We start from the raw sequence: 17,529 nt of genomic DNA, 5'->3' as shown, positions 1-17,529 counted from the left end.
GCGGGCACGGGAAGCGGGGAGGCGTGCGGCCGCCTTCGCCAGACCCGCGCCGGGGCCGACGATGAAGCTGAAGCTGTGCGGAGCGGGCGGCGGGCGGCTGGGGACGCTGGTGGGCCTGGGCAGGAGCGGGGCCGCCGCCCTGGCGCTGCCGGGCTGCCTGCTCTACACGCGGACCGGCTCGGCGCCCCACCTCACCCACGACACCCTGCAGGCGGTCGGCGGCGTCCCCGCTGTGGCCCAGCTCACCCTGCCCGCCCTGTGAGTACCGGGGCCGGGGGCCTGGGTTCTGCGGGGCGCTGCAGGGGTTAGCCGGGCCTCTCGCTTCCCCGGGTGTAAGGCAAAATGTGGAAGCCGGTTGCCCCTTTGTTGCTTCCCCGTCGAAGGGAGGTGCGGTGGCTGAGCAGGAAGCAGGTGAAGGTGAGGGACCTAGAGGGCTGCGTAATTTGTGAGCGCGTTTTGGCCAAACCCCTCTTAGCAGCTTCACAGTCATCTTCCCAGAAGAATAGCCAGCGTTAGAAGCAGCCAGCGCTCCAAACTAGTTAGGTAGGTGGTAACTGAAAGAAAAGATAAACATTATGAAGCTGGTTTAGAAGCTTGCCCCTCCCTGGCTTGTGTAGTTGTTGAGTGAGGCACGTTAGTAAAGCTACCCAGCCAGTCAGTGGTCACTGGTCAGTGTGGGTAAAATCTTTGCCTCTTTGCCACACAATTATGAGTGTACCAATTTGTAAGCTGTGATTCCTGAGCTCTGTGTTTCTGCCGTTTAGTTCCATACGTCCCTGCCGTGCTGCCTGATAGCTAGATGGCAACTATCAGTGCCTAAACCAATACAAGTTCACACAACGCATAAGTATGGAAGCAGAAGCCTTAGTTATGAAACCACTGAGCTTTCTTGACAGTTGTTTGCTTAGTTAATGTGTTTCTGTATCTGGATGCAGGGCAGAACTTCATGAAGTCCTGGAAGAATATAAAGAAGGAGCTGCAAAATTCATAGGTAAAGTGCATGTGTTTGCTTGTATGTCTGGAGGGATAACGTGGATGGATCCCACTGGTGCATTTTTAGGCAGTACAGTAGGCAGAAAGATGTAGGCATAGGCTTTCCACATTTTAGGTATTTTCTCACTCAAAGTGGCACTAAGACTTGAAATAGTATGTTGTCAGTAATATGGCCAGAAGTCCTTCAAACGGGCTATGTAAATATGTGAGTTTGCTTTATTTCTCTTTTTCTGCACCCAGCCTTTTTGGGGGCCTCAGCACTGACTGGGATGGACTTAACCCAAAAGTTGAGACTGGAACTGAGAGAGGTTTTACTGTAGCCCCCAGTCACTGGTGCAAATGGATCTTGCCAAATGCAGTTTCTGACTTCTTTTGAGAAGAATTAGAAATTGTCATGAAAATGGCCTTCCCCTTACAGCTGTCCAAATACATTTCCTGACAGTATCTTTCTGCTCAGGCTGGCTTTTTTGATTCTCATAAAGCAGTTGGTTTCATCTGAAGATTTCCAATGGGAAATCTTCGTCCAATATGAAGAATAAACAGGTAAAGCACCTCACATCAAATCAGTCTCAGCTGGTGGACATTCCTGCCTCCAAGCTATTCCTGTTCTGAGAGGACATTAGGGGAAGGACCCATCTTGGATTTGCAGGGGCTTTGAAGAGCTAAAGCAGCAGGTGGAGGAGCTCATTTTTACCCTGTTCTTATTGCTGACAGTTTAGTGGTCAGACTGTACTTGGTCCCTTGTATTCTCCTTCCATTTGTCCACGTTAAATAGTCAGTTTTAGGAATATACTCAACTTACAGATAGCCAAATGCAGAACTGTTGATGTTGCCATAGCCCTCAGCTACTGCACCAAGCCTTTGTCATCTTCATCAGTCCCTGTGCTCCATTCTTGGCACAGTTGGTGAATGAAATCTTTATCTCTTAACACCTTGGTGATAGGAACGAGTAAAGCATCAGATCCTGTGTTTGTGACTGTCCTCAGGTTTTCCTCTGGTTGTCACAACAGGTCAGTAAAGGCCTGACCACATGCAGTATGCAACCAAGATCACTGTTGTCGGGCTCGTGGTGAGGGAACCTGTGTGTGCAGTGAATGCAGAGTTAGAATCTCGTGTGAATATCTGTGTCATAGTCTGTATTTATATCGGGGAGGTAGCTCAGAGAACTGGAGGACAATCAGCCAAGTCAACAAGCTGCTTCTCTGGGACTCTTTGCCTGCGTATCTCAGGCTACACTGGGTACAGGGTAAATCCTGTTACAGTGATGGCGTGTCCGTTCAATTTCTGTAATGTACAGACAGTTCTTTATATATGAAATCTAGCGAACTTTGCAAGAAAAAAACTTGAGCTGCTAATACTTTTAGCAAAACAGGTATTTTTATGAATGATTTGTATGTGCCAGTTGTACATATATTATTAATGTATACAATAATGTAAATTATTACAATTCAAAAAAAAAGTTTTAGTATTTTTGTCCTATATACTGAGACTGAGCTCTTTTTTAAAAAGCACATCAAGATTTTAGACATGCATTTCATTACATAAGCAAAGTTCTGGCTTGGATTTCCAAAGGAAGTTTGCAACCAATTTTCAATAAACTTTGACTGCCTTGGGACAACTTATTCCTTCAAGAAAAAATGAAAATCCATTTTATCTGAAACTTGTTGGAGCTTTCAGCAATTTCACTATCTGTGAAGAGAAAACTGTCTGTCATTGAGACATACTATCTATCTTTCTGTATGACATTGGAAACCTCCGATCTGGCAGGGATGATAAATTTCTCATTTCTGTAGCTGATCTGTTCTCTTACTATATGTTGTCCTTCCTTAAAAGTTCTAGGCTTGAGGCTGTTGCTCAGTTTACATGTGTCAAATGTCAGATGTCTCCAGTGCATCAGTTGAGTGGTCAAGTGAGTCAGCCGTTGGGTCTGGCAAACTTCAGCAGCAGGACTATTAATCAAGAAGAAACATAAATAAATCTCAAAGGAGCTGTGTAGGTTGCAGAACCAAAGGGTATTACCTGATGGTTTGTCCTGATGCTGCGTTCTCCTCCCTGCAGCTAGTAAAGCTGGGAAAAAAGTCTGCCTGCTTTGGTCCTGAGAGATCAAATGAACAATTTGGGGTTTTTTTCAGAACATATGTACTTGTGTGTGGGAGAATACCCTGTTCCCTTTTGCGAATTTACAAACCACGTATTTGCATTGGCTTTGTTTGGGTTCACGAAACTCTACTCTGTGTTTGTCGCACTGTTCCCAGGTATGCCAGACACGGTGCTGTACTGCTCCCTTCATGACCCGGTCACTCCCTGTCCATCTGGCTACAACACTAACAAGGTACAGTAACTGTAAAGACTTGCAAGAATCCACTTAAAGTTCCCCAAAGAAAGCTGCCTCATCTGTGTGGGTGTGCTTAGACAGACACAAGATTTTTTTATGCTTTATAGAAAAATAAATCTTTGCACGAAGATGAATGTCATTTACATGCTCATACCTCCACCTAAATAAAGCTGGGCATTTTCTTGGCAGTGCGTTCCCCGAACAGTTCCTGATCAGCTAAGTGGCAATTCAGATAGAAAGGAGAGCTCTGGACTCCCATGCTGTTGTGGTTAATGTGGTAGTAAAAGCAAATACATGTGTTTTAGCCTATATGCTGTACAAGCTTATAGTGATGCCACTGATAAGTGATAAACCTGAACCCCTGTGTGTGTACTTACAGTCTGCTACAGGCCCACAAAGGGGAAGAGCTTCGTATTTCTGCAGTAAGATGGGTCAGCGATCCAGGAGTACGTAGTCTTGTGGATGTTGGTCCGTTCCATCCCACAGGCATGCGTGTTGCCCGTGCAATCCATGCACTACCTGCTGCCTGCCACAGCTTTGAGCCTGGAGGGGCCACTCCTGGCACCTGCTCAGATGTGGTCAGTCCCAAGGCCTGTTTGGGTATGGTCACATTTGGTGAAAGGTCACGGGATGACAGAGGGTAACTGCTGCCATCCAGCTATCAGTGTATATTCTTTGCTGCTGGGAGCCAGGCTGAGTCCTGTTTCTGCAGACAAGGAGTTACCTGAAGGTTGTCTCACCATTGTGCAGCTATGAGGTGATAGCAGGGATCGAAGCCTGGGTGTTGTGCGTTTTTTTGGTTTTGGTTTTTTTTTTTTTGAAGCTGGTGAAGACTTTTGTTACCTTGTTACGAGGCCTTCTGCAGCTGGATCTGGGCTGACAAATACTTACGGAAGCTTTTTGAAAGCAATGGGACAGAAAGCTCTGGATTCTGTGCCAGAAAGCCTGGCACAGGCTGGATTTAAATAATCGTGGGTTAACGCTCAGTTCTCTAAGCTGCATGGCTATTTTATTTATTAAAGCTGCTTTTTTTCCTCTGGAGAGCAAGATGAAGGTAACTAGACTTGATTACACTCTGTGCCCTTTGGCTCAGACAGTTCTGTCTTGCCTCTGCCTGCCTTCACCAGCTGTTCCTTGATGCTCTCACATAAGAAGCAGTAGGTACTAACTGGACAACATGCTGCTGCAGAGCAACATAGAGCTGCTGCATTCCAGTTGCTCTGCCAGTACTAATTTGGGATCTCCTTCCTTTGGAGTTGCTTTTTTTTTTTGTTTTAATGGGAAATTTACAAAATTGTTATTACTTTGGAGACTTCTGTCTGTTTCTTTGTTACTCAGATTTAGTGAAATTGGCTGATGAGGCCAAAAGTAAGCAGGATAGATGGGTGGATGGACAACAGATGTGTGGTGTATTTGCACAATCCTTTTGTTTTTTGTGGACACCAGACAAAAAACAATTGTTCTGCTCATATTTTTTTGCCTCAGCTGATCAAATTCAATTTGTGAATTAGTCTGCATGAGAACTGCACTGCTTAATCTATTTGGCATAGGCTAGGAGAATGTGTTTAAACCCTCAAGCCCCAAAAAGTCCCCATAACACTTCAAGTGTTATCAGCTGTTTCTGATAGTTGTAAACCATTCCTCATTTAAAAAAGTACTAATGGAGTTGCAGATGAAAAGAACTCATTTCTAAAGGGCTCGAGCCCAATACTTAACCTCCTTGAATACCCCTTTAAAATTTTGGAGCAGCAGTGTCACAAGTCTAACAATAATACAAGAAAAGCAACTGCCAAGCTGCACTCACAGGTTAATTACAGAATGTGCAGAATAGAGTGAAACATGGTAGTGTAGTTGCAGTGGCTGCAGTAACATTTTGTGAATCTGAATGTTTAGTGAATGGAATGGTGACATCTGCTAGCCCAAAGGTGTTCAGGTAACATAACCTCTCTGTGCAGGTGCTTTTGTTTGCTTTAAAATCTTTTAAGGGTAGCATGGAGTAACAATGGAAGATGGGGGCCCATGTGCGCACGCAGAATGGAAAGTGTGTGAAGAGACCGAGAAGATGGAGTGTGAAATCCTGATGAGTACCTGCCATTTCTTACGTTGGCTCGGTTTGGAAGCTGTGTGTTTCTTTTGCGCTTGTATTTCAATCCCTTCTTAAGTGGCTGGATTTGGGACCTAAAATAGCATTGCATTCTAAGATTAAATTGCCTCACAACCTTTTGTATTCTTCCTAGTGTGTCTGTGTGGTTTATATATACACATATATTCACATGGATGGTATGAATTCACTGCTCGGAAGAGGAAAGAGTTTCTTGGTTTTGCGTTGTGCACAGAAATCTAGTGAGCTGTATTTCCCATTGCTGCTTTTCATGAAATAACAACATAAGTTTGATGGGAATTAAATCTTTTATTCTTTCTATTTTTTTTTTCCAATTCTGCCACTAATTTTGTGTGATGATAGGCCAGCTGCTCTATCTCAAAGACTTCCAAACATGTGGAGAAGACACTGTGTTGAGTGTGATGGTTTCACCAAAGAGTATCCAAGAAATCCCAATTCAGTCACTTATCTCCTTTCATTCATTGTGCCAAGTGCAGCTGATTATCTGAGCCATGCTCCTGGAGAACTTATCTATAAAGTGTCATTCCAGTATCTGGTGTTTCATCAGACCAATTCCTTCTCTCCTTTGACCCTTAAGATCTGTTAACCTTTGCAACTAACGTTCATCCCTATTCTTCCTTGACAGACAGTGTCCCTGTGGGGAAACTCAGGGCGCATGGAAGTGACGGCTCCCAAGTTCATGGACATACAGCGGGCCATCCAGCCAGACTGGTTCCAGTGCATCTCTGATGGAGACACCATTTCTGGGGAAGTTGGTAGAAAAAGGGCCAAGAAGTCTGTGGATAGGTCGCTTTCCTTCCTGGATGTATGCCTTCAGCTGCTAGAAAAATCACCGGTAAGGTCCCCAAAATATCGGGGCAATAACACTGCAGCTGCTTTTTGGTCTGTGCTGCATCCTGGGTCAGTCCCAGGGTGTGATTTAGTAGGAAATCGTGTCACACGTTGTATCAGAGAGTGCCCAGGTGACAGTCCTGGACAAGGTGTAACCAGTAGCGCTGTGGGTTTTCCTTCTGCTGCTCTCTTTTCTTAATAACTTGCCTCCTGCACCAGGATACCCATCTCTACTAGTTGAGGAGAACTACTTTTTTTTGAACTGTAGTGCATTTCTTTCACTTACCTTCATGCTACATACATGGGCAACGTAGGATCTTCTCATTCAGATTGAGAAAAAACATCTTTTTGCTCTGAAGTCCCCTCAGTTCCAAGTGAGAGAGGACTTGCTAGAATTTGCTGGTGCTATTCTTTATTTCTTCCAGCAGCTTTGAAACTTCCCTCCCTTTTGGTGAAAGGGGACATAGTATCTGAGTCTGTACTATGAAGGAAAACGGGTGACAGGAGCTGATACTGGTATCCCCTGAAAGGCAATTCATTGTGACAGCTGGTGTCTGATGGCCGGGATGATGGCACCTGCTTTGACACACGTAGTGCTGAAGGGCCATCTATCAAAAGCCATGTACAAAGATGATCTGTGGCTATTGCCTTCTATAGGGAGGTGGGAAGAATGGCACCAAAATTCTCAGTGAGTTAGTGTCAAGGTAAGGAGCAGAATCTTGTCTCTCCTAATCCCGTTTCTACCCTACACTTGGAATTCACAGTGTTGTGTGGGGAATAGTCTTACATGGGAGAAAACACTGTGGCTCTGGCAAGTTCCTGGGAGTGCGGGGCTCAAGTAGCAGCATTTGGAGTCTGGGCTGTGAGATGTCTTGCATGTCTTTGGCAGAGCACGCTCTAACACTTGTAGCTTTCTCCTGGGCCAGGAACTACAAGGAAGTGTAATGTTTGGGGCAATTGAAGGTGGAGATATCTTGGAAGAGAGACTCAGATCAGCCAGGGAGACTGCCAAGCGACCTGTGGGTGGCTTTTTGCTAGATGGCTTCCAGGGATGTGCGATGGCCAAGGAGACCAAGTTGAAACTGATAGCTTCTGTCACAGCAGAGCTGCCAGAGGATAAACCAAGGTAAGTTGTGTGGGCAACATCCCAAGAAGTCCATCTGTCCTATTATGAGGAGCGTCTACAGGCTGCTGTGCAATATCACTGTAGGAAATAATCACTGTATTGCACAGCTCTGCCTGCGTGTGTGCCAGGCTGCCTAAATTCTACCCCTGTCAGGCTGCAGTCTTCAACCCTTGTTTCAGTTTTTAGCTGCAACTGGCACCAAGCTGTGCTCACGCTGTGGGTTTGAGTGTTCCCCACGTTTGGAGAATAATCACGATTTTAGTTCAAGTCATCTTTACTTTTTTTAGGAAGAATTATGGGTAGGATATGCCTGGGCTCTTGCATTTGGCCTCTGAGGCCATCGTTTACTTGAAGTTCAGCTTGAACAAGAACATTATTATCAACCTATTTTACAGGAACTTCTCAGAAAAACTGTCATGTTTCCCGTTCTCTCTGGTCTGAACTGGAGGAGAGCAGAGAGGGGTGCTGACAGAACTAGCCAGTGCTTACACGATCTTATGGCAGTCAGCTCTGACCTAGTACCTGAGGCACTGAGCCTGTGAAGTACCAGAAGTGGTACAGCCTGGCCCAAAACAATTGTATTCTCTCCTTGAACTGGCATAGTGGGATCATTGGGTATTCTGAGTTGTTAGTTATGCCCATCAGATCCATGCCAGAGACTGGACAGGAGTGGCAGCATTCTTGACTCTTAGAAATGGCTAACAGTAACTAAAGACTTTCAGAAAATGTGTGCTAGTATTTGCTAGTGGTTCAGAAGTGGAGGGGTTTCTTAGCATTGGGTTGAGTTGGCTTGCTTTTGCAGGGGTTGCTCTTACAAGAGCAACTGCAACAGAAGGTAGTATGGGTGATTTTTTCATCGTTTCCTGAAGAGAGTGACTCAGGCCACGTTGTCTTTCTGTAGCACTGAGCCTTGCTCTGACCAATGGTGTCCAAAAGGACATTAAATGTGAAAGCATGTGTCTGGTGTTGCAGCTTGTTCATGCTTAGCAGTGCCTGGGGTTTGAATTTTCCTGACAATTAGAAGCCTTGCTGTGTTGTTGCTGTACTGTCTACTTGAGCTACTTAAAAAGATCCCCTGGGAGCATTAGAGTCCAATCTGCTCAGCTAACCTTAGTGGCTACCAGTGCATCTGCCTCATCTGTCAAATAGTTTGCTTGTCTGGTTAAGACAAGTGTTTCTGACCTCTTTGTAGGAAGAAAGCTGGTTAGCCCTAGGGGGTCTTGTAAGTACCTCAAGTGAATTTCAGACAATCCTGCTTTCCTGAATCACCCTTGCCATTCTGGCTGGAGAAGTTGTTTTGCAGCTGTGTTCTACCCCAATATGAAATTCTCTAAAAGACAAACACTTTCTGTGCGTCACCCAAGAAGCGACTGCTTTTTGTGTGACGGTGAAATGATCTTATGAATGTACTCTTTAAAGTCCTTTCATGTACCTAATGATGCTGAAGTCTCCTGGTAAAATTTATTTTCCTTTTCAGTAGCATCAGAACCCTTGCAAGAACAAATGTTTGTCCTTACCTGTGCAAAGATAAGTTTTAGCAAGGGTTTTGATCACATATGCAGAGCTACTGTTTTGAGTATCATTTTCGCCCTGTCATGAGAGCCTGAAACGTAAGACACTCATGCTGTAAACTTCTCCCGTCCTTTTTCTGTGCTCGTCAATTTAATTGGCATACTTAGAAAAGTGACTAAAAATGGCACCTTGTGACTTCATTTACCAGCCCCTGTGTGTTTTCCTAATTATCTGCTTAGATCATTGCCCTACATCAGCTTCTACTACTGTCAGCCCAGCCATGCATCTGCAGGAGAGCAGGCGCTGCTCTGTTCTCTCCAGCTTCACTCACCCTCAGGGAAGCTGCCAGATAAATTTGGCTAACAGCAGGATCTCTGTTACCATTGATGGCAATCCAGCTGGGCTCTTCCTGGCTCTTAATGCCATGTCCCAGGAGATGTTACAGCCCAGGTTTTTGGGTAAATCATTTGAGCAGGTAGAGTGTAAAGAGGAGGGAAAAATAAAGCAAGGAACTTTTCTCTTTCCAATGACATTTCTCATTAGTGCATTCTCCTCCAGGCAGTTCTCCACGTGCACACATCTCCAAGTGATGTGTCTGTCACCTGAAGGACTTGTATCTTTGACCAGCCATCTAGTGCTGTCTCTGCTGCTCTTGATCAAGTCTTTTTAGACTGTCTCCTAGAGAGTTACCAGGCAAAGGGGTCCATGTGTCTGGAAACGAGTACTCCCCTGGGGCACAGACATGACTAAGGAAAATACCTGTTCTATGGCGTAGATGTTAGGTGAATTTTGAGTCTAAGTGTATTTATGTGTCTGTGAAAGAAACCAAATCAATTCAAACAGAATGAGGCTTTTCTGCAGTAAATGAGAGATTATTGCTGGCTTCCAAATGGCAGATAAAGAAAAGCCTGCCATGGACTGGATAGGTTGGAGGTGAGGAGATGGAAGCAGACAGGATTCTGAGTGATGACTCTTGTACCCACTTTCCTTCTGGTTAGCAGTTGCAGGGATAAGCTACACGTGCTGTACATGTGTCTTTTCCTTCAGGTACCTGCTTGCTTCTACTCAGAATATTCTAGATTTTTTCTTCTTGTGTGTCTCTTACAGAATCATCCATGGTGTAGGCAAACCAGATGAGGTGCTTGAGTGCATTGAAAGAGGAGTGGACATTTTTGAGAGCTTCTTTCCCTTCCAAGTGACAGAGCGAGGCTGTGCCTTGGTTTTCAGTTACGACTGCCATCCAGGTCCTGAAGCAGCAGGTAGGCTTCTTGATGGTCATTATAATTTTTACTGTATCAGCCAATATTGTGGCAAGCATAATTTGTGCTTTGGAGGAATCTATATTTGAGTTTTTTGTTCCTGAAATAAGTGCAGTAACCACTGGAAAAACTGGAATTCCGCTGTCAGGTGTTGCTTTTGAAGGTGGGGTATGTTGATGTGAAGCTTGTTGAGGCGAACTCGAGGCCTCAGCCTAGGATCTGAATGTCTGATTAGCCAAAATATGCTCGAGTATTTCTTAAACGTTTACTGAATAGAGGGGTTTTTGTTTGACACCATTGTCAAATTTCCTGTTACCGTTAGCTGTGAAGGCTGGACCTGTTAAGTGGAGCTCTAAGGTACTTGATCTCTAGAATTAACTGAATATGTGTCTGATTTAATAATACATTATTGAAGTCCCTTCTTCTTTGTAGCTGACAAAAGTTAGGGATCCCTCTTCTTTGGGCAGCTTTCTTCTCTGTCCTTGCATCCATCAGTTCATATCAAAACAAAAAAGATGTTCATAACTCATTACCTCATTATGCTGTGAGGTGGGAGCATGTGTATGACCCATTCAAGCATCTATCAAATGTGTTCCAAGCAGCCTTTTTGTTTTGGCTGATTAAATGTTTTTAATATAGAAAAACATTTTACATTTTTCCTCCTGGATAGAACCTAGTGGCTTTTCATGCCTGGATAATTCAAAACCAGCTGAATAAAACAGGACATCTTGTTTCTTTGTGCTTGCTGCTATTTTTTTTTTAACCCTTCTCTTTGTTCATTGTTCTTTACCTTGTCTCACCTTATTCTTAAATCATAACATTCTGGGAAAGGACAATGTCTTTGTTCTCTGTCTGTTTAACACTCAGTAGACATGGATTGTGCAAACAGTAATATTGATGTTTCCAGATACATCCCCTGCTTAAGAACAAACTTAACAATGCAAACCTACAAAATTATGGGGTGATTTTTTTATTTTTAAGGTAGACTGCTGAAAAGGCAGATGTGGAATCTACATATTCTGCATTAGTGCTACCAGCATCTTTTGATTCCAATTGTTTACAAAAAAAAAAAATATCATATAAATCTCTGAGCCTGATGACAGCATGAAAAGTAGGATGATTGAATGCAGATGAGTTGCCTGTCTACACTAACAAAATCTCAATAAAATCAATTTGTTCAGGTGATTGCATTCTGTTCAGCATGCAGTTCAGACTGGAAATATTTTTGACATTTTATTAAGATTTCAGCTCAGTAGAGCAGCAAAAAGTTATACTGTTGTTTCAGCTCTAACTCTTCATTAGTTTAGTAGATTCGTTTTCACTTGTCTCTTACTGTTTTAATCATCTGAAATTGTATTTGTGTTAACTAACCTGTGACAATTAAAGAAAAATAGTTGCCTACTATAGGACAATTAAAGAAAAATAGTTGCTTACTATAGGAAAGAGGTGGAAACTTGTGGCAGGAGTTTTGATCTTGCAAGAGAGTAGCAGAAATACCTACTGTAAGGTTGCTACACTTCCTCTGCCCTTGCTGTCCATTCATAAAAGGCTGTTGTCTTTTTATTTAAAACAGTTTTAAACCAAAATGGGGCCCAGGAGCTGGAGAAAAATGGTGCTGAAGAAGACCAGGATGAAATCTTCAAAGCTGACCCAGAAATGACACCATTTGAGATATTTCTGAAGGACAAAAGGTACGTGAGTTTGTGAGGAGGGTACCTGCATCTGTATCACTAAATATGATGCTTTTGTCCTCTATATATGATTAAATGTGGTCAGCAGCTGGATGGGAGACTTCATAAAACATGAAGGTGTTGAAGACAGTACTTCTGGACATTGAATGGAGAGCGTGGGACAAGCGTTCTAGCTTGTTAGCAGGCAGCAGTGTATGGCTGAGAGTGCTCTCTTTTGCCTGACCTAAAGCCGGGGATTTTCTGATCATTTATCCAGCAGACATCCTGTGGCCATAACTATGTTCCAGCTGAAAGACAGTAGGTTCATAGAGGTTGTCTGGGGATCATTTTGGTCTTCTGCATCTAACTTGGGTCATCTTGAGATGCTAGATTTTATTTAGACTATGGAGAGCCTCCACTTTCTGACTCAGTTTGGGCAGCTGCAGAGCGATTCTGCAATTTCTGGATACTTCACAAAAACTTTGGCCAGTGTTACCACCTGTCCTTCCTTCTCTTAGCTACCACTAAGCTGTCTGAGTAGACGACTGTGTTGCTTTGCTCGATCTTCTCTCCACTTTGTGAGAATGGTGCATCTCACAGTAGAGGGGAATACTGTTTTGTGAATAGTGGAATCAGTAAATCCTTGTTTCTGACAGCTTCCTCCTTCGTAGACTGTGTGATAGCTAGTGAGGTGTGTCTTGCACTGCAGCTTTTCTGTCAGGGAAGGCACAGGTAAGGCCTCTCTCTGCTGTTAGCTCTGATGTAGTCAAAGTTATCCTCTGACTTAGATGTGTGGCCTTTTGGCTCTGTAGTGCATTCTGGCGTGATATTTGAAGTCCTTCGTGCCAGTGGTGCTGGTTTTAGATGTCAACATCTTACAGCAGCTGGATTCAGGCCCTTAGCACTTCAAGGCTCAGGTCCCTGCAAAACGCCATGTAGTAACTGGATACTCTTTACTGCTTGAATGGATCTTCTTACCTTTGACGTTATCCAACATTGCTTCCTCCTTAGATACCAAGATGATTTTGGTCCTGTGCTGGAAGGATGCACCTGTTACTGTTGTCAGAGCCATACTCGTGCCTACGTCCATCACCTCCTCGTGACCAATGAGCTGTTGGCTGGTGTCCTACTCATGATGCACAACTTCCAGCACTACTTCAGTTTCTTCAGTGCCATACGGGATGCCTTAAGAGACAATAAACTGGATCAGCTGAAGAAGCTTGTCTTCAGGCAAGCGCTTCAAGGCCCAGCAGATGCAAAGCCAGGCCAGTGAGTTCAGAGAGGATAGAGGAGGTTGCAGGCTACATCCTTATCCAGTGGGACTGTGTAAGGTGGACTGCCAGCAGGGTCACTCGGACCGATTAGTAGTAAAATGCCTTTTCCTGGAGGGAGTTGAAGGAGATATTTGAAGAAGATCTCACTTCCTGGCAGGGAAGTGAGATCTTCTTCAAATGTCCCTTTCAGCTAATTGGCTTGGTGCATTCTTGGGGTATGGAAGAGCCTGAACAGCTCACAAGACCAGTGTGGATAGCTTTGTTTTCAGTTACTCACTGTTGGTTTTCCATGTAGAAGGACAGAATTATTGAACTCGTGACTGAAGAAGAAGCAGGACATATACTTAAAATTAATCCAGCTGCCTGGAGGCTTAGCAGCTGTTTGAGACATTCAATCCACACACAATGGATATTACAGGTAATTATTTTTCTAGAAAATCCTAGTGGTGTGGTTGTCCACATCATGCAGATACTTGATGAGAGATTCCGCCTCAGCCTAACACACTGTTCCTTATGGCCATGGGCAGCATCTGTGTCCCTGAAAAGAACTGACTGGAAGTGCTGCTGTGTTCAGTGGCACAGGGGACTGTATGTGTACTTCTCTCAGGCTGCCTGCAGTGCAGAATGTTCTCTGGGCCAGGAGGAGGCCCTCCACCTCAGCCTGGCCTTGAAAACCCCTGCCTCAGGTCCCAGTCTGTGACGTTAGAGCCAGAAAGAAGAGAAAGTGTTTAATCCATGTCCTGCTGTAGAGAGTTTTTTTGACTCTGTATGGACTTAAGATATCACTCCCACGCTAGCATGTGGATGATAACGAATGTACCATTCTTTCCAGCTGTCCTAGCACTGGTCAAATAGCAGGCTACACAAAGGTCAGTGTGAGATGGAACTGTGGAAGAGATATATCGCAGGAAAAGGTGCTTAGAAAAGGTTCTTGCAGCTCCTTGTTTTAAAATATGCCTTGGTTATGTCACATTCCTCTTATTTAGGGTTTTTTTAATGCCCCTTACTTTGGATCTGGGATTTATTCATTTCATGTTGCAAAGCAACAATAAAAAAATTTTATTATTCATTACACTGGCTTCTCAATGTGTGACAGAGGTGGTGTACCAGAGAGCTTGAGTGCAGTGCTCAAGATGTCTCCTGGAAACTTGACCTAGCAGCCTGATGGAGGACAGTGACTCAGGTAGGAGGAGGATCCTGTCACGGAGCAGGGGTCCAAATAATTTGCTTCAAAAGAATGCCATAATAGACCTGGAAGTGTTAAAGACACCCGCTTGTCCCTTTCCCCATAAGAACTCTACTACCCGAAGTAAGCTTAAAAAAATACTAAAGTTGCTGGCCTTAAAGCAATTAAGGATTGATCTGCAGTTTGCTCTTCTTCACTGTTTCTTTAATGTTTTAAGATTTTAATATCTCCCATCAGAATGACTTTACCGTAGAGTATAAGGAGTTTTTAGCTTCCCTGTCAGCGTTGCCTGTGCATCCTTATCTCCTCGGGCAGCTACACAATGTTGTCAAGAGTCCTTTCTACCATGCCAGCCGTATCCACTGTGTTGCCTTAACTACATTTATGTTCCACAGGATCCTAAATAGTGCCAAGACTGCTTTACTGTTCTCTTTAAACAGAGGTTATGGGGATTCAGACAGAAACGACATAAAATACAGGACTCACGTCCTCACTCCAAGAAGCACCTTATGATTGTTAATGGGAAACTTGGAGATGGTCTCCTGGGTGTCCAGCATGAGGCGGAAGGTCTGCCTGTCTCAAGGGGCAGGGAATTCTAATGCTTTGTGCTTCTTCCAAGAGGAATGCAGGATACGATGGCAGTGTCGGGACCTTGCAATGCTTGTTTCTGCAGTGCCTGTTTCTACAACGTTGCAAGTGTTGGTGAAAAACCTTATGGGAGGGGACAGTGACTGTTTTAAAACTTCTCATTCACTGACACTTTTATATCTGCATAGTCACAACCACCAAAATGCGTGAGTCAGCCCAGCAGTCGGGCACCAAGATGCTTGTGGCCAAGAGGTCTGTCAGGGATGCTCTGTGAAGACATGGAGGATAAGGGATGCTAGCTGTTGTGCCCTCCTCACATTGCCTGCATTCTTCTGAGGTTGGTAGCCTTAGTCCTAGTTTTGGAAGTGCTGTTTTGTACCCTTTGGGAGCTAGCTGTGATCAGTCTCCCAATCCTGCCCCACCTCTGTGAATCATTAGGATTTATTCATTTTTGTCTCCCAGCCTGGGTGTCCTGCAAAGCTGCATGTAGCTGCACGTAGGATCTTAGTGACCTGCTAAGCTAAGTGCCAATGACGTGCCATTCTCAATAACCCTTCTGTTCTTCCTTCTGGCCTTCCAGCCTTCCCATGCTGCTGTGTTCCTGTTCATTCTCCAGTCATACCGACCAGCTTCTCCTGTTACAGTTCTCTGCTTACCTTGTATGTGTGTGCATGTGTGTACCAGAGCTGCACAAAGTGAAGAACAGTTTCCTATTGGGCAAAATTTGACCAGCTACATCTACTCATTAGCTAACAAAGACAATAACGAACTGCACTAATCCTGAAACAACCTTAATGTCTTGTATTTACACAAGTTTTCAATCTGTCAGTCCTCCTAGTTCACATTGTAAAAATTAAGCAACATTTTTCATACTAACTTAGAAAGCTTTTTATTTTATTTCCAAGCAGAGTTCTAATTTCTTTCAAATGCAGAATTCTTGCCCTAATAAGGGGAAGAAAACTACATAAAGAAAACTAAACTTTTCATGGAGAAGTGAAAATTGAAATGAATAAGAAGTGAAAAAATTTCTCTGCTCAATTAATTTTACTTGGCACAGAAGACTGCAAAAACATCCTTGACTGCCACCCATCCCCAAATGGCAGAATACAAAAGAGATGGTGTGTTACAAAAACATTAGACTCTTGAACATCTTTCCCTTAGCAACTTTTAGTGTAACCTTCCCCTTGGTAAAGAAAAATCTTCCATACTCTTCTTTCCGATGAGGATAGCTGGCAGGGCCACGTGTTAAATGCTGAGTCCTGTGCCTTTCTGATCGCTTCATCAGTATTCTGCTCAGTAACTTACTTCTTTCAGAGCTATTTTCATATTGCAGACTCTTTAGCAGTTTCAAAGATATGCTTTAAAATGTGTTAAGGAAAAAAAATCAAATTGATTTATCACAAAAATATTTTCTCTTTTCCTTCAGGTATGTAATTTCTTCCCCATTTCACACCTTCACCACCCAATCCATCCTCTAAATTACTGTGCCATGGTGTCCATGACAGGTTCTATCAAGCCTTGTCTGGCAGTTTCTAGGTCTGCTCTTCTGTGGCTCTACAGGATTGCAGGAGCTGCCCAAGACTGGAAGTGTTCCAGGAGGGTGTTCAGTTTACTTTTACATCTCTTAGGTCCAGAGGGCTTTCAGACCATGGGGTTTTTATGCATAGAAAAATCGGTTCCAGGTGTTTCAGAGGTGCTTTTAAGCATTGGGTAGCTATTTTTTCTTCCTGAACCCTGTTGATCTTTGATTCATAACCTGAGTAGCCAGGCAAAGGGCCCCAATAAAATGTTTAAATCTTCCTCTCAGTAATTTCAGAGAGGTTTCCTCTGTGATATGGAAGGTGTGCACAAACTATATGATGGTGCAGGCCAGTTTAATGGTTTTATTTGTAGTACCCTGGGGTGATTTACATAAGTCACTAGGGACCTCACCTCTTTTCTGGTAATGCAGCACTCACTTCATCAGACTATTAAATATGTTCAAGCACATGTTACCATCCTTCCTTAAGCACATTCTGTAGGCATGATAGGACTTTTCAAACAAAAAGAGAATTAAGTTAAATCCCTTTGAGAAGTTGGATCTAGATTGGCAAAGTTGGTGCTGGCACAAAAGTGGTTAACATCTTCCTGCAGCAAAATGTTCTTGTTTCCCTGTTGACGTTACCAGTGTGGATGGTGTCTGTCATAGTCCACAGTCTCCTCCCCAGGAGCATATTGGCTGGGAAAGGCAATACCTTCCCTGCCTCGCAGTGAGGTGATGATGAACTGCCTGGTTCCTTCTACATCTCTTCTCTGTATGCATTTTCTGGTCAAGGGGATGGCCAGTGTGCTGGGAAAGGCAGTGGCTATGGTTCATGCCTGCAGCTCTCCAGGACAAGGTGTATCTATCTCACATGTCTGCACTTGCAGAGCAGGTTGGTTTGCAGATTGATGCTCAAGAAAAGATCTAAAAGCTACAGCCCTTTGATGTAATGGCCCAGCACAGATTTTCACAGAAGAGTGTTTCAAGGTCCTTGGCCAGAGTTCCCGGACCCATCCCAGTGCTGTGTGTGATACCTTCCGCTCTTGAGTTGACTGCATTTCTGAGGTATTGCACATGTATTGCAAAGCATGACATGGAGGTGGCTTTGTAG

General features: G+C 43.9%; 1 protein-coding gene across 1 annotated transcript; it reads left to right on the top strand.

Moving 5' to 3' along the window:
* Positions 1 to 33: 33 nt before the first annotated feature.
* Positions 34 to 14,135, top strand: QTRT2 (queuine tRNA-ribosyltransferase accessory subunit 2). The gene is made up of 8 exons (XM_068417450.1): positions 34 to 258; positions 936 to 991; positions 3,249 to 3,325; positions 6,076 to 6,285; positions 7,208 to 7,407; positions 10,027 to 10,178; positions 11,752 to 11,869; positions 12,860 to 14,135. Exons 1-8 carry the CDS (start codon positions 62 to 64, stop codon positions 13,119 to 13,121), a joined length of 1,272 nt encoding a protein of 423 aa, XP_068273551.1. The 5' UTR covers positions 34 to 61; the 3' UTR covers positions 13,122 to 14,135.
* The last annotated feature ends 3,394 nt before the right edge of the window (positions 14,136 to 17,529 follow it).

This window comes from Nyctibius grandis, chromosome 23, assembly GCF_013368605.1.
Source record: "Nyctibius grandis isolate bNycGra1 chromosome 23, bNycGra1.pri, whole genome shotgun sequence".
In the NCBI taxonomy this organism is placed as follows: Eukaryota; Metazoa; Chordata; class Aves; order Nyctibiiformes; family Nyctibiidae; genus Nyctibius; species Nyctibius grandis.
This window is presented reverse-complemented; position numbering and strand designations above follow the sequence as displayed.

What these genes read in the sequence shown, in the direction of transcription:
- QTRT2 (XM_068417450.1), top strand. Translation starts at nt 62, where the DNA reads ATGAAGCTGAAGCTGTGCGGAGCGGGCGGCGGGCGGCTGGGGACGCTG. An exon ending in CAGCTCACCCTGCCCGCCCT is followed by an intron (nt 259 to 935) that starts GTGAGTACCGGG and finishes ATCTGGATGCAG; the next exon opens with GGCAGAACTTCATGAAGTCC. An exon ending in CTGGCTACAACACTAACAAG is followed by an intron (nt 3,326 to 6,075) that starts GTACAGTAACTG and finishes CTTCCTTGACAG; the next exon opens with ACAGTGTCCCTGTGGGGAAA.